Source organism: Budorcas taxicolor, chromosome 2 (assembly GCF_023091745.1).
Source record: "Budorcas taxicolor isolate Tak-1 chromosome 2, Takin1.1, whole genome shotgun sequence".
Classification (NCBI taxonomy): Eukaryota; Metazoa; Chordata; class Mammalia; order Artiodactyla; family Bovidae; genus Budorcas; species Budorcas taxicolor.
In genome coordinates, this window is record NC_068911.1 from 4,840,260 (window position 1) to 4,865,197 (window position 24,938).

General features: G+C 43.6%; 1 protein-coding gene across 1 annotated transcript in view; it reads right to left on the reverse strand.

The window, feature by feature from the left end:
- Positions 1–21,973, reverse strand: part of USP42 (ubiquitin specific peptidase 42) — a 42,091-nt gene extending 20,118 nt beyond the window's left edge. The window contains exons 1-4 of the mRNA XM_052635805.1: positions 21,874–21,973; positions 17,571–17,820; positions 15,360–15,560; positions 21–131 (exon numbers count right to left, since the gene is read on the reverse strand). Coding sequence (XP_052491765.1) covers positions 21–131; positions 15,360–15,560; positions 17,571–17,811 — 553 coding nt within the window. The 5' untranslated portion in view covers positions 17,812–17,820; positions 21,874–21,973. The remainder of the gene's footprint in view (positions 1–20; positions 132–15,359; positions 15,561–17,570; positions 17,821–21,873) is intronic.
- Positions 21,974–24,938: the final 2,965 nt, after the last annotated feature.

The following is a 24,938-nucleotide window of genomic DNA, read 5'->3' on the forward strand; positions in this document are numbered from 1 at the left end:
CTACTAGAGAGGATACTTACGCCGCATCTCATTAATGACAAACATCGGTTTAATAACATCCCCAGGATTGCTGAGTGCCTGGGTGATATGTGCTTGCATTGTACACATCATGCAAAATCCTTCTGCATGACCTGAAAGATAACAGATGAGAATCCTCCAAGTTAGCAAAATATGACACCATATGTACATCAAGAGTATTATAGATAACACAAGCACACTCCTGAAACAAGGATAGCGGAACTATGTGTCCTGTTATTGAGCTATATACTTTTACTCGTTTCCATTTAATTCTCCAACAAACCTAAGTGATAAATATATATTGGCTCTATTTTACAAGAAAGGAAACTGAGGCTCAGAGAGTTAAAAATCTGCCCAATGCCAAATAGTGATTAAGGGGCAGGCACATAATTGGGCTCAAATCATACCCTTCTAATTTCGAAGCCTGTGCTCTTAACTATTGTCTATACTAGAGAAATTAGAAGTTTTTTTCCGTATGCTACCATTTGTCTCAAACAGTAAAGGAATGTCTCCTTTCAAAATCTCAAGTGTTCTAGCTTTTCCACATACAAAGGTCTCTGCTGTAATTTTTTAACAGCTTTTTAAAAATATGAAAACCACCTTAGCGCATACTAAGTGGTGCTACTGGCATCTAGTGGGTAGAGATCACAAATGCTGTTCAACAGCCTACAGTAAGCAGCCTCTACCATAAAGAATTATGTGGCCCCAAAAGTCAATTACACTGAATTCAAGAAACGCCTAAAACTAAAGGCAGCTCAGTCCTGCCTAACCAAGCTTTTAAAGTCTCAAAAGGTCCAGACTGTTTCCAGTTAACATTACTGTGTCCCAGAGTAGAGCTCAAAAATATTCACAGGAATAAAAAGAAAACCTAGCACCCAGCAACATAAAATTGTAATTGAAGAGTACAAGGCATGCAATAATGCAGAAAAGACCAATAACAGGGAGCAGATAAGCAGAAATAGACCCGGAAATGACACAGAAATAGACCTGGAAATGTCCTCAAAAACAAGGACAATAAAAAAGACATTATATATATATATATATAATGTCTTTTTTATTATTATTATATATATATATATATTTCTATGCTCAAGGATGTAGAAAAAAGCAAGGGCATGTTAAGGAGAGACACGGAAATAAAACCTCATCTACTTTACAGATGAAAGGTAGGATTTCTGAGATGAAAAACACAACAAGTAGATTTAATAACAGATTAGAAAGAAGGAAAGATCAGCAAACTTGAAGACTTAGCAGCAGAAGTTATCTATTATGAAACACAAACCTCAAAAAAAAACAAAAAACACCTCTCAAAATAACAAGAACAAAAAAGCGTATCAGTGACCTATGGGACTACTTCCAGCTATCCCCAGTACACATGTAATTGGAGTCTGAAGAAGAAGAGACAGGACAAATATTTTAAGAAATGACTGTTTCCAAAGGGACAGCACAAGGCAGTTTTTTCTTAAGAGCAGCAGAACAGTTGTGCATTCTGACTGAGGTGCTGATTTACATGAACCTATCACTCAAAGAGTTGACTCACTGGAGAAGATGCTGACTCTGGGAAGGATTGGGGGCAGGAGGAGAAGGGGACGACTGAGGATGAGATGGCTGGATGGCAACATGGACTCGGTTGAGTCTGAGTGAACTCCAGGAGATGGTGATGGACAGGGAGGCCTGGAGTGCTGCAATTCATGGGGTCGCAAAGAGTCGGACACGACTGAGCGACTGAACTGAACTGAACTGATACCTGTATTAAAATTCATAAAACTGACCCTCCCAAATTAACAGACATGTACACTAAAGAAGTTAACCATATAGTAACTATAATAATTGTTATAAATGTTAATTTATTAATGTGAATAAATACTGGGGGCTCCCCAAGTGATGCTAGCGGTAAAGAACCTGTCTGCCAGTGCAGAAGCTGTGAGACACACAGGTCTGGCCCTCGGTTTGGGGACATCCTCTGGAGGAGGGCATGGCAACCCACGCCACTACTGCCTGGAGGATCCCAGGGTCACAAAGAGCTGGACACAACTGAAGTGACTTAGCACAATTATAATAAACAGTTTCTTAAATGACTAAAAAGGCATACAAACACAAAGAGTAAATTTATAGATCTAACAACTTCAACAAAACCCAGACAGAAGGCTACTTATAACAGTGATAAAAATCAAAACTTTAAAGCAAGTGGAAATAAATGGTGTATATGAGAACAAAGGTACAACTGGCAACAGACTTGTGAGAAGCGACGCAAGAGACGGCAGCAGAGCGCCAACTCTCACGTGTAAAGAGAAGGATGTCAGCACAGGACTTCCACACCCCAGGAGGACATCTTTCAGAAACACAGCTGAACGTCTCAGATGCACTGGCGGTACTTCTTCCTATTCCTCCCACTAAGAACAACAACAACAAACACCCTCTGGCCATGGCATATGAAACAGACGTGAGAAAGCTGGGAAAGGTAGAGAGAAAGAGACACAATAACAGTTTCAGAGCCCAAAGAATGACACGGCGGTGAGTTTTCTGGGTTGCTTTCTGCTTCATATATTTCTGACTTGGAGCAGAAGAAGCCACCAACCTGGAAATAGCAATAAAAGCGGGGAACAAATCCACAGTGAAAGCTTCTGGCACAGTGTTAAAAAAAAGCAGATTAGGAATGGGAACTTTCATCCATGCTGAGTGATAACAAACCACACCCCCACCTCACATCAGTGAGATCCAAAGAGGGGCCTGGACTTCCACCTCCACACCCAGTAGTAAAGAAGCATCCCTCCATATTACGCTCAATTTAAGTAAGTCAGACACAGAAAGACAAATGCTGCTATGGTAATACGTACATGTGGAATCAAAAAACTACAACACACTAGTGAACAACAAAAAGGTAACATACTCGGCTACAGAGAACAAATCAGTGGTTACCTGCGGGGAGAGAGACGGGGAGGGCGGGACAGCAGTAAGAGATTGATAAGTACAAACTATGGTGTAAAGTAAGCTGCAAGGACAGTGTGCAACCCGGGAAACATAGCCAGCATCTTGTAATAAACGTGTTTATAAATGGAGCATAACCTTTAAAAACTGGGAGTCACTATACTGTACACCTGGTAAAGGCTGAGCGCCGAAGAATTGATGCTTCTGAACTGTGATGCTGCAGAAGACTCCTGAGAGTCCCCTGGACTGCATCAAACCAGTCAGTCCTAAAGGAGATCAACCCTGAATATTCAGTGGAATGACTGAGCTGAAGCTGAAGCTCTACGACTTTGGCACCTGATGCAAAGAGCTGACTCAGAAAAGACCCTGATGCTAGGAAAGACTGAGGGCAGTGAGAGAAGGGGACGACAGAGGGTGAGATGGCTGGATGGCATCGCCAAATCAAAGGATGTGAATGTGAGCAAGCTCCGGGAGACAGTAAAGGACAGGGAAGCTGGGGGTGCTGCAGTCCGTGGGGTCACAAAGAATTGGTCACAACTTAGTGACTGAACAATAACATGTAACACTGTAATGAATTATACCTCAAGAAAGAAAGAGAGGGAGAGAAAGAAGCATCTGTCCAGCTTCCCACTGGGTAGTGTCAGAAGCAGGACTCTCGCCATCGGCCAGTGGTAAAAAGCCACTGCAGTCTCCCTGGAGACGGGGGGGGGGGGGGGGGGGGGGGGGAGGGAGGGAGCGGAAACCCCCACCTCCATCCAGCAGGAACGTGGAGCCCAACCCCCACCTCGGCTGTCAACTGTGGAGTCTGGACTTCTATCTCCACCTAATATTTCCTCCTTTGCCAGAATGGTGTCAAGAGAAAGCCAGCCAAAACACAGGCCAGATAAGATCCAGTATTTTATAGCATAACACAAAAATGTCCAGCTTTCAACCGAAAATCACTCATCGTGCTAAGAACCAAGAATTTCTGAATGCTGGAGAGGTGAATGAAAGACAATGAATAGATGCCAACCCTAAGATAATAAGACATGTTAGAATTATCTAACAAAGGTTTAAAGCAGCCACGGCAAAAATGCCTCAACAGGTAGTTATGGATATACTAGAAACAAATAAAGCAATGTAGAAAGACTCAACAAAGAAATGAGAGAAATAAAGAACCAAACGGAAATTTTAGGAATGGAAGCACAATAACCCAAGTAAGAAGCTCTGTGGACGAGCTAAGCAGAAGAACGGAACTGACCGAGGAAAGCGCCAGGAAACCCGCGCGCAGAACAGCAGAACTCACGTACTCTGAGCAACAGAGAAAAGCGGACTGGGAGAGACAGGAGGCCGAGGCAGGGCCCCGTGGGACTCTAACAGAAGGTCCAACACACGCGCTACCAGAGTCCCAGAAGCAGGGGAGAGGAAGACTGGGTGCAAAGTGGAAGAAGCGAAGGCGGCAACTGCCCCAAGTTTGGCAAAAGATGTAATTCAAGAAGCGCTGCAAATACCAAACAGGAAAAAGAGCAAAGAAATAAACACCAAGACACGTCACATCCAACTTGTGAAAACTAAAGACACGGAAAAACACCTTGGAAGTAGCGGCAGAAAAACACTTCACCTGTAAGAGAAAACTTGACTAGAAACGGATTTCACACCCAAAACCATGGAGGACAAAGGAAGTCGCACACAAATTTTCAAGTGCTGAAAGAAAGGGGCTGTAAACCCAGAATCCTATGGCCAGGGGAAAGGTCCTCCAGGAAGATGATGAAATCGAGACACTTCCAAGTGAAGCAAAACGCGGAGAATCTGTCACCAGTAGACTTACCTAAAAGAATGACTTCAGGAACAACTTAAAGAACGCCTTCCCTAAGTCAGAAGCTCTCTAAACAAAAAGGAAGTGATTTGGATTTTTGGTTGTTTTTTTTTTTTAAGCAACCCTGGAACATCAAGAAGGAAGAAAAAAAACATAGTAATCAAAAATATGCTGCTGCTGCTGCTGCTGCTAAGTCGCTTCAGTCGTGTCCGACTCTGTGTGACCCCATAGACGGCAGCCCACCAGGCTCCCCCGTCCCTGGGATTCTCCAGGCAAGAACACTGGAGTGGGGTGCCATTTCCTTCTCCAAACCATGAAAGTGAACAGTGAAAGTGAAGTCGCTCAGTCGTGTCCGACTATTCACGACCCCATGGACTGCAGCCTACCAGGCTCCTCCATCCATGGGATTTTCCAGGCAAGAGTACTGGAGTGGGGTGCCATTGCCTTCTCGCCTATAGATAAATACATTTTCCTTCTCTTGGGTTTTCTAAATTATGTGACAATTGAAATAAGGATTATAACACTGTCTCTAAATGTGGTTCTAAATGTATGTAAAGGAAATATTTAATTACATGGTAACTAGGGAAGAATAAAGGAGACAAAAAGTGAAGTTTCTACATTTCCCTTAAATTGGTAAAATGACAACATTAGTAAACTGTGAAAAGCTACACATAATGTAAGCCCAGAGGAACCTCTAAAAAGACTATATAAAGAGAGCTACTCAAAAACATAAACACGAAAACAAACTGTAAACAAAAGTTTAAAATACTCAAGTAACCCACAGGTAGGCAGAGAGATAGGACAAACGGATAACTGAACAGAAAACAAAATACAAAATGGTAAACTTGAGTCCTAATGTATAAATGACTACCTTAAATATTAATAAATATACTAATTAAAAGATCTAAACTAACAAAGCAGATTTGAAAACATGATTCAACTATTTTGCCTGTTTAAGAAACTCACTTCAAATGTAATGAGACAAACAGGCTCAAAGAAAAAAGACGGAAAAATATATGTCATGCAAACACTAACCCAAAGAAAGCAGGAATGGCCATGTTAATGGCAGACAGAGCAGACTTCAGAGCAAAGAAAGCTGTCAGAGAAAAGGACATTATATGAAGGATCAGTCCATCAGAAAGAAAAAGCAATCCTAAACGTGTTTGTACCAAACAACAAAGCTGAAAAGTACATGAATCAAACGCTGACAGGACTGAAAATGGATATACAGAAATCCACAACTAGAGCTGGAAACCTCAACATCCTTCTGTCAACAACTGAACAATTAACCAGAAAACCAGCAAGGAGAACTCGACAACACCAAGAGCCAACGAGATTCCATCAACATTTATAGAATATGCCACCCAACACGTGTGTTTCAAGGGCTCACAGAACATACACCAAGATAGACTATATCCTGGGCCACAAACAAACCTCAAAAAATAAGACAACAGAAACCATAAAAAGTACGGAATGGAAAATCCTAAAAATCAGTGAGAGACAGAGAGAGAACACAAGAAAGTCTATAAATACCTGGAAACTGAGTAACACTTCTCAACAACCCATGGTTCAAAGGGTTAAAATAAAAACTGAAAAGACAACGTATCAAAAGTTTGGAGACACAGCTAAAGCAGTGTCCAAAGGGAAATTTACACTTGTAACAATATCAGAAACAAAAACAAGTAAATCAACACAGACCCTGCAGACATCAAAAGAAACACGAGAATATATATAAACATATTCCGTAATTAACTTGACTCATGTAAATTTGACAACTTAGGAGAAATGGACTAACTCCTCAGAAAAGTGGAATTATCATAACCCATCGAAAATAAAATAATCTGAATAGCCCTATACTTACTAAGGAAATTAAATCTGCAACTTTAAAACTCCCCCAAAAAAGAAATCTCAAGGCCAAAATATTTTCACTGATGGATTCTACACTAAATGTTTATATAAAAATTTACATCAATATTCTATACAATCTCTTCCAAAAAATAGGAGTTAACATATCCCAAACACATTTTATAAAGCTCAGTTCAGTTCAGTCGCTCAGTCGTGTCCAACTCTTTGCGACCCCATAAATTACAGCACGCCAGGCCTCCCTGTCCATCACCAACTCCTGGAGTTCACCCAAACTCATGTGCATCGAGTTGGTGATGCCATCCAGCCATCTCACCCTCTGTCGTCCCCTTCTCCTCCTGCCCCCAATCCCTCCCAGCATCAGAGTCTCTTCCACTGAGTCAACTCTTCGCATGAGGTGGCCAAAGTATTGGAGTTTCAGCCTCAGCATCAGTCCTTCCAATGAACACCCAGGACTGGTCTCCTTTAGGATGGACTGGCTGGATCTCCTTGCAGTCCAAGGGACTTTCAAGAGTCTTCTTCAACACCACAGTTCAAAAGCATCAATTCTTCGGCGCTCAGCCTTCTTCACAGTCCAACTCTCACATCCATAGATGACCACTGGAAAAACCATAGCCTTGACTAGACAGACCTTTGTTGGCGAAGTAATATCTCTGCTTTTGAATATACTATCTAGGTTGGTCATAACTTTTCTTCCAAGGAGTAAGTGTCTTTTAATTTCATGGTTGCAGTCACCATCTGCAGTGATTTTGGAGCCCCCAAAAATAAAGTCTGACACTGTTTCCACTGTTTCCCCATCTATTTCCCATGAAGTGATGGGACCAGATGCCATGATCTTTGTTTTCCGAATGTTGAGCTTTAAGCCAGCTTCTTCACTCTCCACTTTCACTTTCATCAAGAGGCTTTTGAGTTCCTCTTCACTTTCTGCCATAAGGGAGGTGTCATCTGCATATCTGAGGTTATTAATATTTCTCCCGGCAATCTTGATTCCAGCTTGTGCTTCTTCCAGCCCAGCGTTTCTCATGATGTACTCTGCACAGAAGTGAAATAAGCAGGGTGACAATATACAGCCTTGACGTACTCCTTTTCCTATTTGGAACCAGTCTGTTGTTCCATGACCAGTTCTAATTGTTGCTTCCTGACCTGCATATAGGTTTCTCAAGAGGCAGGTCAGGTGGTCTGGTATTCCCATCCGTTGAAGAATTTTCCAGTTTATTGTGATCCATACAGTCAAAGGATTTGCCATAGTCAATAAAGCAGAAATAGATGTTTTTCTGGAACTCTCTTGCTTTTTCCATGATCCAGCGGATGTTGGCAATTTGATCTCTGGTTCCTCTGCCTTTCCCAAAACCAGCTTGAACATCTGGAAGTTCACGGTTTACGTATTGCTGAAGCCTGGCTTGGAGAATTTTGAGCATTACTTTACTAGCATGTGAGATGAGTGCAATTGTGCGTTAGTTTGAGCATTCTTTGGCATTGCCTTTCTTTGGGATTGGAAGGAAAACTGACCTTTTGCAGTCCTGTGGCCACTGCTGAGTTTTCCAAATTTGTTGGCATATTGAGTGCAGCACTTTCACAGCATCATCTTTCAGGATTTGAAATAGCTCAACTGGAATTCCATCACCTCCACTAGCTTTGTTCGTAGTGATGCTTTCTAAGGCCCACTTGACTTCACATTCCAGGATATCTGGCTCTAGGTAAGCGATCACACCATCGTGATTATCTGGGTCGTGAAGATCTTTTTGTACAGTTCTTCTGTGTATTCTTGCCACCTCTTCTTAATATCTTCTGCTTCTGTTAGGTCCATACCATTTCTGTCCTTTATCAAGCCCATCATATAAAGCTAGTATTATCCTAATACCAAAACCAAACAAAGGGTATAAAAACAGAAGATTACAGACTGATACATCTCATGAACAGATGTAACAACCCTTAATAAAAATTCAGCAAAATACAAAAACAGGAGAAGGAAATGGCAACCCACTCCAGTATTCTTGCCTGGAAAATCCATGGACAGAGGAGCCTGGCGGGCTGCAGTCCATGGGGTTACATGACTGAGCATGTGTGCAGGAGGGTGGAGGGTGATGGGTTGGTAGCAATAAACTGGTAGAACTAAAAAAAATAAAAATAAAAATAATTAAACATCATGACTAAATGTAGTTTATTCCTGGGATACAAAGCTGACTCAATATTGGAAAATCTACCAGAATATTCCACCATGATAAGCTAAAGAAGAAATTCACATGATCGTATCAATTTGATATAGAAAAAGCTATTGACAAAAATCCACACTATTTCATGATAAAAAGCAGGAGCTGCTTAAACAGGGGGAAAAGAAGAAACAGAGAACTTCCCTGACTTGATAAACAGGACACACCAGAAACCTACAGCTAATGTCAAACTGAATGCTCTTCCCCTAAGATCAGAAATGAGGCGAGGATGTCACCTCTGATCACTGATTCAACACAGTGCTAGAAGTTCTAGCCAGTGAAATAAGGCAAGAAAAGGGACAAAAGGATATAGATCAGTAAAAAGTAAGTAAAAATGCCCCTATTTACATATGGCATGACTCTCTAGATAGAAAAATACAAGGACTCCACCAAAAAAAAAGCCTAGAACTGTTGAGTGAAATCAGCAAGGTCAACATTCAAAAATTTACAAGAATGAAATGTATTTTTATATACCAGCAATAAATAGATGAACACCAAAATTAAAAATATAGTGATGCTTCTGATTCCTCAAAAATTAAAATAATTAGATGTATAACTAACAAAACAAAACATGCTGATAACTATGCAACACTGACGAAGCAAAACAGAGACCTAAGTAAATGAAGAGACACACCACATCCACGGACTGGAAATGTCAGCACAGTAAGACGCCAATTCTCCCCAAACTGAGATACAGGCTTAACAAAATTCCTATCAAAATCCCAGTAAGTTTTTTTGTAAATACAGATAAGATTATTGTATAATTTCTATAGATAAACAAGGGAACTGGAATAGAGAAAAACAATTTTGAAAAAGAGTAAGTGGACGGAATCACTCTATCTGATATCAAGATTTACTGCACAGTCACAATAACAAAAGACCATACTGAGGGTCAGATATGTACCTTAACAGAACAGAACAGGGGACCCAGAGACAGACCCACACCCAGGTGATTTTTTACAAAAGTATGAAAGCTATTCAGTGAAGAAGCTAACCTTTTCAACAAACGCTGCAAGAGCAAATGAACATCCACAAACATACAAACAAAAAACCAAACTGACATAAAAAGGATCGTATATCTAAACATAAAACATAAAACTTTTCAGAAAAAAAAAAAAAATACATACCCAAAAGACCTACTATCTAGAATACATAAAGAAGAAAACAACAATATAAAAACAAAAGAACACTACTGAAAACGAACAAAAGACACAAAGAGACATTTTACCAAAGAGGATATACAGATGATAAACACACATGGAGAGAAGTTCAGGACCTTTAGGCATTAGGGAAATCCAAATTAAAACCACAATAAGATATCATTGTATGCATAATTAAAGTATGGCTAAATGAAAAATAGTGACAACATCAAATGTTGGCAACAATGAAGAGCAACTGGAACTCTTCATACATTGATGGTGGAAATGCAAAATGGTCAGCCATCTAAGAAACTATTAGGCAATTTCTTTTAAAACCAAATATGCAACTGCCTCGTGACCCAGCAATGGCAGTCTGGGCACTTATTCCAGAGAAATAGACTTGTGATCACACATATGCTCTACACAGTAATGTTTACAGAAGCTCTATTCATAATATCCAAAACTAGCAACAACCCAGACATCCTTTAATGGATGAATGGTTAAACAAATTGTGGTTCATCCATACCATGGAATACGACTCAGCAACAAAAAGGAACAAATTATTGATATATACAACAAAGTGAAGACATATCCAAAAACTTAGGCTTCAGTGAAGAAGCCAATTCCCTATTATATAATTCAATAGATGCAATATTCTTGAAACAACAAAATAACATAACTGAGAACCAGTGGTTACCAGGAATTAAAGAGGATGTAGGGGCTTGAGGGAAATGGGCTTGGTTGTGAAAGGGAAACATTTCCTTAGGAATGGAAATGTTCCATACCTTGACTGTATCAGTATCAATATCCTGGCTGCAGACTGAAGTGCAGCGTCACCACTCAGGGTAACTGGGAAAGGGTACGTGGGAAGTCTCTGTGCGATTTCTTACAACTGCGTGGAAATCTAAACTTACCTTAAAATAAAAAGCTTAACTTCAAACAAGGCAAAATAAAGACATTTCGGACCAGGAATAAAAAAACAAAACAAAAATCAGCAAAAACAGTTAAGAGAATTCCTCCAGGCATAAGAAAATTTCAGCTGGTACCTGGATCTACACAGAGGAATTAAAAGCAGCGGAAATGAGAAGAGTAAGAAAATATAAAAGATTGGTAAAGAAACCTTAACAAACCTCTTAAAACTTTCAACTTTTATTTAAAGCAAAATAACACAACATACTATGTGGTAACAAGATAAGTAAAAATAAAATGCATGACAACAGTAGCACAAACGCCTCCCAGGGAGAGGCCGTCAAGGTGTGCTGTCACACAGTCCTTACGAAACATAAGAAGTGGAACAGCATTGTACAGAAGGCTACGATAAGCTAAAGATACGTGTTAAACCCTAGAGCAACCACTAAAAGGAGAAAACAAAGTTGAGAAGATATGCCAGTAAAGTAGAGGAAATATCATATAATCACTCATTCCAAGGAAGGCAGAAACCGATGAAAAAGGGAGCAAAGGATACAGGACAAACATAAGACAAACAGCAAGATGGTAAACAAAAAACCCAATCATATTAATACTCTCATTAAATATAAATGATTTACACTAAGATAAAAGATAGGAAAAAATAAAATGAAACAAAATAAAATAAAAGATAGAGACCGTAAGACTGGATTAAAAAATAAGAACTATAGGCTATTTATAAGAATTTTATTCCATGTATTTTATTTCCATGTATCTCTCTCAAAATTTGATAGAACAAGTAGACAGAAAAGCAGGAGACACATAAAAGACTATCTTAACGTTATCAACTAACTAAACATAATCAGCATTTACAGAAACGCCAACCAATGCAGAATACACATCCTTATTAAGCACACGTGGAATATTTAACAAACTAAACCACATTCTAGTGCATAAAGCAAGTCTCAAGTTTCAAAGGATTCAAACAATAAAAATATCTTCTCTGACCACGATGGAATTAAATTAGTAATCAGTAGCAGGACAATTTCTGAAAAATCCCCAAACATCTGGCAACTGAATGACATGCCTCTACGCAATCACATGGGTAACCAATCAGGTAACTGTATTTAAAAAAAAGAAAATACTAGAATTAAGGAGCTCGAAAACTTGTAGGATACAAGATCAATAAACAAGAGTCAACTGCATTTCTACGTTCTAGCAATAAACAATCAAAACTGGAAGGTCAAAATATATATTACCATTTATAATAGCTTTCAAAAATATGAAATACTTAGCAATAAATCCGACTGTAAGATGTGCACATTATACTTGTATACTGAAAGCTACGCAGCAGTGCAAGAAAAACCAAAGCGAACCTGAACAAACAAGAGACGCGCCCTGTGCTTGTGGGTCAGAAGACAACACAGTTTAGCCGCCATACGTCTCAGACTGATTTACAGAGTCCACATGATCCTAGCCAAGCTCTCAGGAGGCTTTTTTGTAGAAATTGACAAACCGATTTCAAAGTTAATTTGGAAGTGCAAAAGACCAAGAATAGCCAAAACGGCTTTGAAAAAAGAGAGCAAAGTTGAAAAAGCTACCTAGTTTCAAAACTTTTAAATACACAGTAACCAGACACTGCTGTTATCAGGCTGCAGGGCAACTAAGCCAGAGGGCCCTACAGCTGTGTTCTGCAATGAGAAGCCACCTCATGAGAAGCACTAGCACCCCAAGAAAGAGCAGGCCCCGCTCGCTGCAAAGAGAGAAAGCCGGTGCAGCAATGAAGACCCAGCGCAGTCCAAAATGCAAATAATAAATAAAAGAAAGAATGTGTTTAAAAGACACTGTGTTATGGAGTCAAGACAGACAGTGCATCAGTGTAACAAAACAGGTCAGAAACAGATCCATATGGATACAATCAATCGATTTTTGACAAAGGTACAAAAATAATTCAGCGGAGAAAGGGCTATCTTTTGAACAAACAGCGTTGGAACAATTGGATATTCATATTGAAAAACATGAACTCTACACCACAGACAAAAATTAACTCAAAATGGATCACTGACCTAAACATAAAAACTAAAAGTATAAGACTGCTAAAAAAAAGCAATAGAGGAAATCTTTGCGACCTTTGGTTAGGCAAAGATTTCTTAAATACAACACTGAGCGCACAAGAGACAAAAAAGAAAAATACTGAAGTAAATAAAACATGTTATTTGAAAGACAGCGTGAAGAGGCTACTTTCTCTAGTTTGAGAAATCACATTTGCAAATCATGTACTGGATAAAGGACTTCTATCCAGCATATATAAAGAACTCTCAAAATTCAACAACAAGAGAATTATCCAATTTTAAATCAGGCCAAAGATAGGAGCAAGCCCTTGAGCAAAGCAAACACACAGCTGCTGAAGAGCTGAAGAACCATATGGAGGGGTGTTCAACACTATTATTCACTAACAGAGATGCAAACTCAAGCCACGGAAAGATACTATCACAGTACACACCTGTGAAGAGCTGCTAAAATCACAGAGGCTCAAGGAGGATGTGGAGCAAATGAAACTTTTGTTCACTGCTAGTGGGAATGTGAAATCTCATAATCCTCTTCCCAGTCTGGAAGTGTCTTAAAGTGCAGTGCACCCATATTATGGGACCAGACCATTCCTTTTCTAGATGCTTACCCACAAGAAGCGGACACACGTCCTTACAGAAACCTCACAGCAGCTTCGCTTATGATGACTCCGAAAGGGAAATAACCCAAAGGTCCGTCAACAAGTGAATGGAGAAACAAACTGTGGTACATGGATCCCTACAGTGGAATACTACACAGCAATAAAAAGTGACCACTGATACAGGCAGCGACACAGACTGATACTGAAATAACTGCTGAGTGAAAAAAGCCAGGCAATATAAACATGAATACTGTGTAATCCCCCACAGATGACATTCTAGGAAATACAAGCTCATCTGCAGTAAAACAGAAAGCCCATCAGTGGCTGCACGGCCTGGAAGGAATGCGGGGCAGGAAGGGCTGGAAGGACTGATTTCAAAGACACACTGAGACTTTCCAGGGCGATGAAAGAGTTCATTATTGTGGTAGTCGTTTCATGGGTGCACACAAACGTCAAGATGCATCGAACTGTGTATTTTACGGATGTGCAGTTTCTTGCTCATTGATAATGAGGGAAAACTAGTGATGGCCTGTAAAAGACGAGCACCTGACTCTGAAACCCCAGGCAGCTGCATCTTTGTCTCCATCCCTCTCTCTCGACGTCCAGGTGCCAGGGCTGGACTCTCATTCACACCCCCGTTTTATTAAGTGCAAAAATGATCAGAAAGCTGTCCGTGTTATGTCAATTATTACATATTAACATAATGATCAACTATGGACTTGGAAAAGGAAAAAATGAGGGCAAAGAGCTCCTCGTTCTGTAATCTGAACCCCATGGCAGAGCAAACATCTCCTGGTGGTTGACAGTCTCAGTGATTTTCCTTTGGTTACTTTAAAATTTTCTGTACTTTCCAAATTCTTTACACAGCCATTATTTTGCTCTTTGGGGGGAAAAAAGTTTTAAAAGAATGCGTCTAAATTCTCCATCAAGTAAAGGACTATTCGGGAATTTCCTGGTGGTCCAGTGGTTAGGACTCAGCACTTTCACTCCCGAGAGCCCGGGATTCAGTCCCTGGTGGGAGAACTAAGATCCCACAAGCCACACACAAAAAAGTAAAGAACTATTCAGAAAGAAATCAAGGGCTTTTTTTTTTCACCCCAATAATGAAGGCCTAGCACCTGAACATACACATTATCATAGATCAAAGAACAGGGAGTTTTCATTTATAAAAGGTGAAGTGCATTTATAATACTTTATGTAGAAGTTCAAAACCTCAACAAAAAATGGATACATTCTAAATTCTGAATTTCACTAGTTGACCACTGAGTTGACTTTCCCCTAGTTAAAGTAAAACATGCTCTTTGAAAGATATAACATGTTTTTAAAGACATAACATGTTTTAACGAATTTCCTGCCCTCTAGGTTGGAAACTGAGCTCTCACACACCAAAGGGAAAGTCCTGCACAAATTTCCAGGGGTTAGGAGCTGTGACCAGAGGCTCCTCTTACGCCTAAAGCCTGTAAATGAATCAAGCCTTCAACACAGGATGGATGCCAGGAGAGGCAGGACTCAACCCTGTTTGTCCCAAGCTGTTGGCAGCAGATATTTATCGAAAGATTTTTAGCAAGTGTAGAAAGTCAGCAGTGTATTCAGAAACGCCAAATGCTGAAAAAAATACACGTTTCTTCTTAAATAATTCCACAGATTAAATTACATGCAAAATGTTTTTCACGCAACCTGCATGCAAACCTTTGAGTCTTCCTCCGTGGTTTCTAAAAGACACCAACTTAGTGATGACCAAATTCTTGACTTAATTTTTTCAGAGAGAAAAATGAAAGTAGGTTAGCATATCGAAACACCAGCACACGCATAACATAACACAGGACACTTACATGTCTTGGAGTGCTCATGCGACAGCATGTAGTTGGCGAGAGGTGGCGTGTAAGTTAAACACTGCAGTGCTGCGTTTGCAAAACAGGTATTGCCCAAATTCTGGAGCCCAGCTCCTACTCTATGAGTCTGCTGCCATTTAAGACAAATCTTCTCAGATGGGAAGAGAACTTTTTGTGGAGGAGCAATGCCGTCACCTAGGGCTAGAAAAATAAACATTTAAAACGAAAGCTTTGTACACTTTTGAAGCTAAATAAATAACAACACATCACACCTGAATCTGACCAAGATTCGTATGACCAGCTAACCAGAAACGCAGTGGAGAAAGGGACATTTTAAAAGAAAGCCTAGAATGCGGGAAATTCTAAATGATTTGGTTTTTCTGATAAAAAAATTTCAAGGACAAGAGTGTGTGTGGGAGGGGGGACAGTATTTAACAGATTTTAAAAAACTTAAAAAAGACATTCACCAAATGCAAAGGGTAGACCTTGTTTGGAAGCTGGTTTCAATGACCAACTGTTAAAAACCATTCTATGACACCTGGGGACGTCTGAATATTGACTGGACTTTTCATAGAAAAACATTCTAATTTTCAGAAAAGAATGATTTAGATAAACACATTAAAATATTTATAGATGAAGTAGAAATTCTTAGATTTGCTTTAAACGGTTGGGAAGTGAGGAGAGGAGTTAAGTGGGTGGAGGTATGAGTGGCCAGGAGTCGATAAACAAAGCTGACGACGGGTGCCTGAGAGTTCATTATAGTTATCCTCTTATATCTACTGAAATAAACACCCCCACAACAGCAAGCGCAGGCAAGTCGATGCCCGGTGACACCTGCCGTGGGCGCAGACAGTCCGGCCCCCAGCACCGCCGCCCGCCGTCTCACTCAGTCCTCACTCGCTGTGGGTCAGTCTCGAGTCTAGAGGCTGGTAGTGACGTCATCCCAGCTTTAACAGTAAGGAAGCGGGATTTCAGGCACCAGGATAACATACTCGTAAAGATACTATACACGAACAATTTTTTATCTATTTTTAAGACTCAAATGGCCGATTGACAACTACGCTAATAAAACTCAGGTGAAGCGCAAAAACAACTTATTTAGGAGAGGCCAAAATCATCCTCAGCCAGAGTGTTTCTCAGAAGTCTGCCAGCTTCTCAGTGCCACCCGACTAAGACGCACACTAGATGGTTCTCGGCTTGCAACAGCGATCCTGAGCATTTAAGGACGCAAAACGGCAGGCTTCAGCTTTGGGAAGAAGGGCGAGCCAAGTTAGGAACAGAGACATGAGCCTTGAAAATGTGTGGCAAGGGCCCCAAAAATGGCCAGGCGGGGCGACACCAAGTCAGTCCTGAGGGAGAGGGGCCCCAGTAAGGCGAGAGGAGGCTGGGTCTGCGAGAAGACGCCCTGTGGCAGAGTCCTGCTTATAAAGGTCTCTAAACCTCTCTGGACAACAGTCAGTAAAACTGTTCTGTGAGAAAAAGTCCCCACCAAACACCTTCAGCAAATCGCACCCCCCAGCCCACATCACAGCATCACATGCACCAAGAGGACTCAAACAATCCCGGGGCCAAGCCATCCTCCGTGCACAGAGTCCTGAGTGGGAATCAATCTTTTCTCACAACTTCAAAGCTTTCAAATCCCCGAGTGTCAGGAGCGCCAGCTAAGGTGTCCCCATCTTACTTAACTGGATGAGTTTTAACACATGTAACCACATCTATATGGTTTGATACATAATGTAATATTTACGTGATCTGCTCTCTTTCAAAGAGCTTTATGACTACAGATGACCTTAACTGGGAAAAAAAAAAAAAAAATTGAAAACAAAGTTGGGCAGAGCTCACTTGTCAAAAGTCAACTGTTTTTAAATTTTTAAGAGGCAGACATTTACTTAGGGCACGGTAGTTAATTGACAAGTTAATGAAACGCTTGTCCATCTCGATTCTCACCAGAATAAAGTTTATCCTTCAAAAAATTAGGATAATTAAAGAAATTAATAGTAACTAAAAATAATCTTACCCTGTTATGATACGTTTGTTAATCATGAAGCAGAAGCAGAGGAAAATGAAGCCCGTCAAATAACATAACTCTGCTGGCCACTCAGGTGGCAATAATTTATCTTGCAAAATAAGCCCCTCTCTGAAACTACCAACTTATGGACAGCATTTATACAGGAGTTTCCTGTAGTGATTCCGTCTTTTAAAAAGTAATACCTTGATCCTTTTGTGGTGATGGTTTTGATTTTTCAGGTACAGATGAACTTGAATAAACTACAGCACCAGGTACTGGTCCTAAAGAAAGTGTGTGATTTGAAACATCATTTAACGAAGACACAGCACCCCAGCTGGCAGAACCTGCATCCATGTCTCCAGGTGAGACAGCCTCAGAACTGCCAGGCTGGTTCTGATAGGTTGATGGGTCTGAAGATTCAGAAGCTTTGTCAACTATGGTCATTGTTCAACTCTGTAAAAGACAAAAAACATACAGTTGCTTCATAAGGTCAAGAAAAGTAATCTACTTATTCTACCATTAAATCTTGGAAAATAATTAAAAGCAGGCTAATTTTCCAATAAATCACTCCAATATAAAGGCAACAGTATCTTTTTTTAGCTCTGTAATAATTTTCTTGGGGTATTTACCACTGTGCTAATCGGAACATGCCAACAATTTTTCATCATAAAATCTTCAGTGAAGTATTTGATTAGATCATGTCATTCTATTTCACGCCCTCTGAAAATCTAATATTTTGATTTACAATCAAGTACCTCAATTTTCAATTCTCTACATTCACGAAGTAACTGTCTTTTTCTCTCTTTTGCTTAAACCTAGAATGTGAAATGCACTAATACCTTTGGCTCAATTTTCAATTCATATATAATTCCTCAGGGAAAAGTCTCAACTACCTGAAAAGAAAACCTAACTTAAAGCTTCAAGTTCAAAATGACATTGTTTGAACTGTATTACTTTTTAAAAAAATATAGGAAGTCTCACTTTTGAAACATATTTTCTGAAGAGGCTCATTTATTTGGTATACATGACTTTTTAAAATGAAGCCGGTTAAGGCATTTCTGACATCAAACTGGAAAACAAACAAGTGTTATAAAAGTACTTGACTATAATTTTCTCTCTGAACCCTACTAAAATCTTAGAACCACCATTAATTAAGCACTTTCTACATGCTGGGCATTGTGTTAGTCACTAACTTAATATTCGTAGGGACCTATGAGAGACTGCACAGAATCCACCGGGCCTACGAAATGGGGCCACCCTAACCCAAACTAGTCACCGCTGGGCACAGGCGCCAGGCCCCACACTCCCAGCTGCGCTTCCTTCGGGCTCCACCAAGGCCCAGTGCACAGCCCCGCAGCGGCGGCCAGCCGAGCAGGCCACTGCCCTGCAGGTGACCCTCCAGGTGAGCCCCGCCTCTCACGGCTCCCCGACCCCTGCAGCCCCGCTCTGCCAGCCCCGGAAGCCCCCCCAGGCACCGCTGCCCTCTCCTACCTGCTCTCCCCAGCTCTGCACAGGCTGGTCTTCCCCCAGGTCTCTCCCACCCTTCCACCTCCAGCCAGTGAACACTCCCCGGCTCCCTTTAGACGGCATTTCCTCTGGGACACTTGCCTGGACAGCCCCCTCCCCCAAGACGGGCTGAGAACCCCTCCTGGAAGCTCCCCAGCAGCGGGGCACCCTTTGCTGGTTTCCGGGGGAGACTGCCACGCTCCTCTCCCTCGCGTTCCTGTTTGTACACCCTCACCTGGCACAGGGAAAGCTCTCCCCACACGTGCTGAACAGGTGAATGAGCTGCGAAGAGAGAATGGAACCAGTGTCTGCTCTTTGCACCAGGCTGCAGGTGACTATTTGTATAAAGTATCTCATTTAATCCTTAAGGACTCTGACGTAGAATTAAAACTTGTTTCAAAAACTATTCAAAACAGTGAAATAAATACCCATGCATATGACACCTTAACAAATGTTATGATGCACTGTCTACTCACAACAAGGGTTTTTTTAAAGCCTTGATTTTGTTGTGATTTTACATGAAAGCAAGATTATCACCTCCCTAAAAAGTACAACCATAAAGAAAAAATTGTGGAATCTTCTGTAAAAATAGAAAAGAAGATGTTAATTAGATCTTAACAAAAAGAAAAACTGAATTGAAGTGTTAAGTCAATCTAAGTAAAATATAGTACAGGACCCTTACTCAGGAAGAAAGCTGGAGCCACATTATCCAAATAAAAATTACACTTTCCTCATTTGACAGTCAAAAGAAACTACGAAACAAGAAGCAAGACTAAGAAAATAAGAGAGGAAGGAGTCGAGGAGGAAGAAAAGGAAGAAGCAAATTAACCTAGCCTTATTTACAATAATGTTAAATAGCAAAACCCTTGATTTTCTGGGGTGAACATCCCTTTCAGGACAATCATTCACTAATGACCTAATAAAACTATTTTACTTGCTGCAATTGCCTTTTTTTTTCTTTTTTTGGTGGTCAGGGGGAACAACTCTTAAAAAAAAAAAAAATAAGTAAAACATACAACTCAGTCACTGGCAACCAAACAGCATTACAACTTGGGAAAACCAGAACCATCCATTCTCCTTCATGACGTGTATTCAGCCAATGAATTCTTACCCTGAAACCATCAGGCATTCAACTGAACTCCATCTGCTACGGAGAAACCTTTCTGGAAGCCAAACTATGCTGTGTAGGATTCAGATGTAACGTGTTCTTTACTCTCAGGAAAGCTTTTAAACATTACTGTTATAAATCTCAGGACTTTTAAACAACTACTTCAATGAACAGTTTAAACTTCTCTCAACATCTTCTGATGGCAGATAAAAAATTACAAAAGCATGTTTGAAAAAAATTGGGTACAAGAATCAAGGTTGGATGGTGTGTGGAGGAATGAGACAAGGTGATTTCACAAGTGTTTCCTTTGAGCGTAACTCGCTCTAAGTACAATATTTTACTTGAAAGTCTTAAAATGCTGTCCCTCCTATGGTATGTCTTCTCCCTTGTGGTGGCAAGAGGCTAGAATATATGTTTCTTTTTCATTTTTAGAAGAATAAGCATCTCTCTGAACATTATGGCTCTCCTCATACACTGTGGTAATAATATCAATACATGCAAAAAGAAACTGTTACATTCTGTTTTTAATATATTAACAATGTAATCCACCTTCTAGCTGTATTTCCATTTTCAAACACATATGCTTTAAAAAGACACAACCTGGGTTTTAATTACTTGTAAGTAAACACATCGACTACCTTTAAACTTCTACAAACCAAACTCTGTAGACTTAATTCAATGACACAGAAAAGAAAGTGAAACTGGCTCTAAACACAAACAAGTGAGACAGATGATTCATTATCACCAATCCATTTTGAATGAATAAATACAGTCAAAAGAGAATGGTGTTCCGAATATACAAGTTAAGATTTGAGACTCCACTAACACGTGGAAGAAGCTAAAACAGTGGGCTCACTTTGAAAAACAGGTGCTAACTAGTTTCTCAACCAGTTTTCCTGTTATTTGAGTGTTATTTACTTTAAACAACCAACGTGCTTTTCCCATCAACAAGTCAGCCCTCCTTATAGGCCTCCCGGAAAATAAAAGAGCTATTCACCAAAAACGATCTCGATTGCATTCATCATAAAGCGAGGTTAAAGTCCTAAGACCGTAAAAACTTCGGGTTCTGGCAAATCTTCTCAAACATCTTGATTGCCCTCTCCCGCCACCCCCTCTCCAGGTAACCTGGCTCTTCCTGCCCCGGAGATAAAAGACTAGGACCCCGGCACACGCGCTTTTGGGGAGGAGAGGGGACCGCGACGCCGGGCCGGCCCCCACCTCTCCCTGCGAGTGGGTGCCCGCTCCGCCCGGCGGCCGGCGTGCGCAACTCGGGACGCCCGGCGGGGACCCGGCCAGGTGGCCGGCCCCGTGAGGGCGGAGCGCGCCGGCGCTGGCGCGGCGGGCCGACCCGGTGGGAAAGTTTGTCTCTTTGAGGGGGCAGGGAGGCGAGCCCGGGGCTCCGGGGGGCGCTCGGGGCGCGGGGAGGGGGGCGGGAGGTGGCAGCCACGCGGGGTGGGGGGGTGCTCCGCGGCCGGCGGCCGGCACACGCCCACCCGGGACAGACCGGTGCCGGCCCGGCCGCCCCGGACCCGGCCCACGGCCCGAGTGGGCGGGCTGGGCCGGGCGGGGGCGCCGGGAGGGCAGTGTCCATGGCAACCGGGGGGCAGCCCGGCCTCCCCCGCGCAGCCCGGCTCCCGCGGCGCCGCGGCCGCCGCCCCCCTCCCCGGCGGGCCTGGCGCCGGCCGGCCGGCGGCGGCAGCGCTGCCACCCGCGCGGCGGGGTCCCGGGCGGCCCAGCCCGCTGCGGAGCGGGGACGGCGGGCGAGGGGCCGCGCCAGCCCCCCGGCGGGCCGCGCTGGCTGAGAGGGCGGCGGCGGCGGCGGCCGCGGCGAGCCGGGCGATCGGCGGGCCCCACGCCGGCCGGCGGCGGGCGGGGAGGAGGCGGGAGCTTACCTGACCCGGCTCGGCGCTCGCTCCATCCCCCTCGGCCGCCGCCGCCGCCGCCGCCGCCGCACACAGCCCAGCCGCCCGGCGGGGGACAATGACGTGCCTCCATCCGGGCACCGCCGCCGCCGCCTCCGGGTCAGCGCCGCGGCCGCAGCGCCCCGCCGGGCCGCCAGGGGGCGCGCCAAGGCCGCGCCCCGCACGCGCCGCCGCCGCCGCCCAGGGGCCGTCGCACAAGAGGCGCGGCGCGCAGCTAACGGGCCGGGCGGGCGCGGGAGGGGCCGTCGCCCAAAGCGCCGCGGGCGCGGGCTGGCGCACGCGTCACTGGAGCGCCGGGGCGGCCGCGGGAGCGACGCGCTGATTGGCGGCGCCGGGCCGCGCGCGCGGCGCGGGTGCGCTGAGGTCCTTCCCCAGCGGCCGCGGAGCGCGAGGGGAGGCCCGGGAGCGCCCCCCGCCTCTGCCCGGCGTGCGCCCGGTCTGGCCCCCGCCGGGGGGACGCGACCACGCGGGGACACCTGGGTTCCCCCAACCCTAAAACGGCCGGTCTCCGGAAGAGATTCTCCTCGGTCTAGCGACCCGGAATTTAAGGACGCCGGAGCCAGCGGGGCACCTTCGGACTTCGCCAGCTGTGTTCCTGCAAGCGGAGAATTTTTCCACACGAGCTCCAGAAGAGGCAGACCCCCAACCACCCCCCCCGGCCCGGCCCATCCCGCCACGAGATCATCTCAGCTCAGAGCCGGGCACCTTCTTTGGGGGCAGCTAGACCGGCTCTTGTTCCCGAGGGCCAGATCCAGCCGCTTATTGGATGTCTCCATCGCGAGGCCGAGCAGAGAACAGAATTGATTGTGGCATCTCCCTTCCACCACCACCATCCTGCTCCTCCGCGTGTGGTTCCCTGCTTTGATGAGCAGACGCGGCCCTCTCCTGCACTAACCTGAGTGCTTCCTCTGTCTCCTTCTCCTGACCCTACTACATTAAGTCACTTCCACCTGAACCTACCCAGGGGGGCTCTCGTCCCTTCCTAGCCTGGCCGCTCGCCTTCCTTCCAGTCACCCTGCTGCCCACTTTCAACCTTCACAGGCCAGGATCCTCTTTTTAAAAAAAGACAGGTCAGATGTCGCTCCCTTCCTAAGAGCCTTTAGCTACTTTCTTGACCCACAGAAAAGTCTGCTCTTCCTGGCATGGAAGGCCTCCAGTTCCCTTTCCTCTTAGGGCCCAGCCGAAACTGCCTACAAACATCCCACTCCATGCCTCTTCTTCCATTAGCGCACCCCCCCGCCCATCAGAATCTTACTGCTCCCCCTATATCTAAGTAGCTCTAATTTTACCGTTAAGAAAAGTCACTCAAGTGATCAGCTGTACATTTGGATTAGAACACTGAAGTTTAAGGAAACAAGAAAGGAAAAAGTGAATTTCAAGCCTCCAAAATTCAGGACCCACTTTGGGGATTAAAGATCTTTCTGGTGGCTCAGACGGTAAAGAATCTGCCTGCAATGCCAGAGACCCAGGTTTGATCCCTGTTTGGGAAGGTCCCCTGGAGAAGGAAATGGCAACCCACTCCAGTATTCTTGCCTGGAAAATCCCATGGACGGAGGAGCCTGGTGGGCTACAGTCTAATGGGTTGCAAAGAGTCGGACCGGATTGAGCGACTTTACTTGGGGATTAACACCACAATTTACTTCCTGATGAAGAATGCTTATGAAATTTCACCTGCATGGTCCTGGCAACACTATTAAGAGATTTGTAAGAACAGACCAGCCATAGGGATGGAGCCAGTAATTTGCTTGCCTTTTCCAAATCACTTTCAGGTGATTAAAAACAGAAGGAAAAGGAATTAAGGAGTCAAATGCCTAACAGTCACCTGAGCTTTGTGATTATTTCAAAATGCTTTCTTTGGAAGCCACATAAGAAGTCTGGCTTCTAATTTCATCTACCACTTCACATCCTATTGACAAACTGCCCCTGCCACCAGCCTCTTAATATAGTAGAATTGTTGTTCAGTCGTTCGGTCGTGTCTGACTCTTTGTGACCCCGTGGACTGCAGCATGCCAGGCTTCCCTGTCCTTCACTATCTCCAGGAGTTTGGGCAAACTCATGTCCATTGAGTCAGTGAGGCCATCCAACCATCTCATCCTCTCTTGCCCCAGGGATTTTTTTTTTTTTTTTTTAATCCTTTGGCATTCTCTATCTAGAACAGAATTATTTTGAGAGGCGGGGTTGTCCCATGGCCTTCTACCTCCTCCTTCCTCTATGCCTTGAAAACAAACACAGAGGCCCTATTCCTCTAAAGAACTTCAGGGCCACTTACTGTAGCAAACCTATGACTTAAGTGCAGAAGTTGACAAAGGATGGCCTTCAAACAGCCAGGTCTTTGGCTTTTGCCACAGAAACTCATTTTCCTCCAGACCAGAGTTCAACCAAAGTGAGTGCTGCTGGAAGACAGTTTCACTCTGCCTCTGTTCTTACAAGCCGTGGGACCTACACGAGTTACTTAGCTGGTTACCTTGACCGACACTGTCTTTACGCGAGAGGTAAACTGACACCAGGGGCTTCCGAGGTGGCTCAGTGGTTAAAAACTCTGCCTGCCAGTGCAGAAGACTTGTGTTCCATCCCTGCATTGGGAAGATACCCTGGAGTAGGAAACAGCAGCCCACTCCAGTATTCTTGCCTGGAAAATCCCATGGACAGAGGAGGCTGGTGGGCTACAGTCCACGGGGTCGCAAAGAGCTGGACATGACTGAGCGCATGCACAGAAAGTGACACCAAGTGCTCCGCCTCCCAGTCCAGGTAATCATGTGATCAAAGAGCAAAAGGTGTCCAAAAGGAATAAATTAGGTTTTCCAAGCACCTCTAGATACCGAGGGAGCCTGTGGTGGGTGCTGTTAATGTCCCATCTAGATCCCCTTGGCTGGCCGAGGCGCCCGACCACTCCCAGCTGCTCTGTGTGCTGGCCGCTAAGAACGCAGAGCTACCCAGTTCTAACAGGTGTGCTTGGCCAGCTGTCAATGAAATTGGTCCAGAGCCAATGAAATCAGAAGCAAGCTCATCTCCCCCTGAGACTGCATCCTTACTTA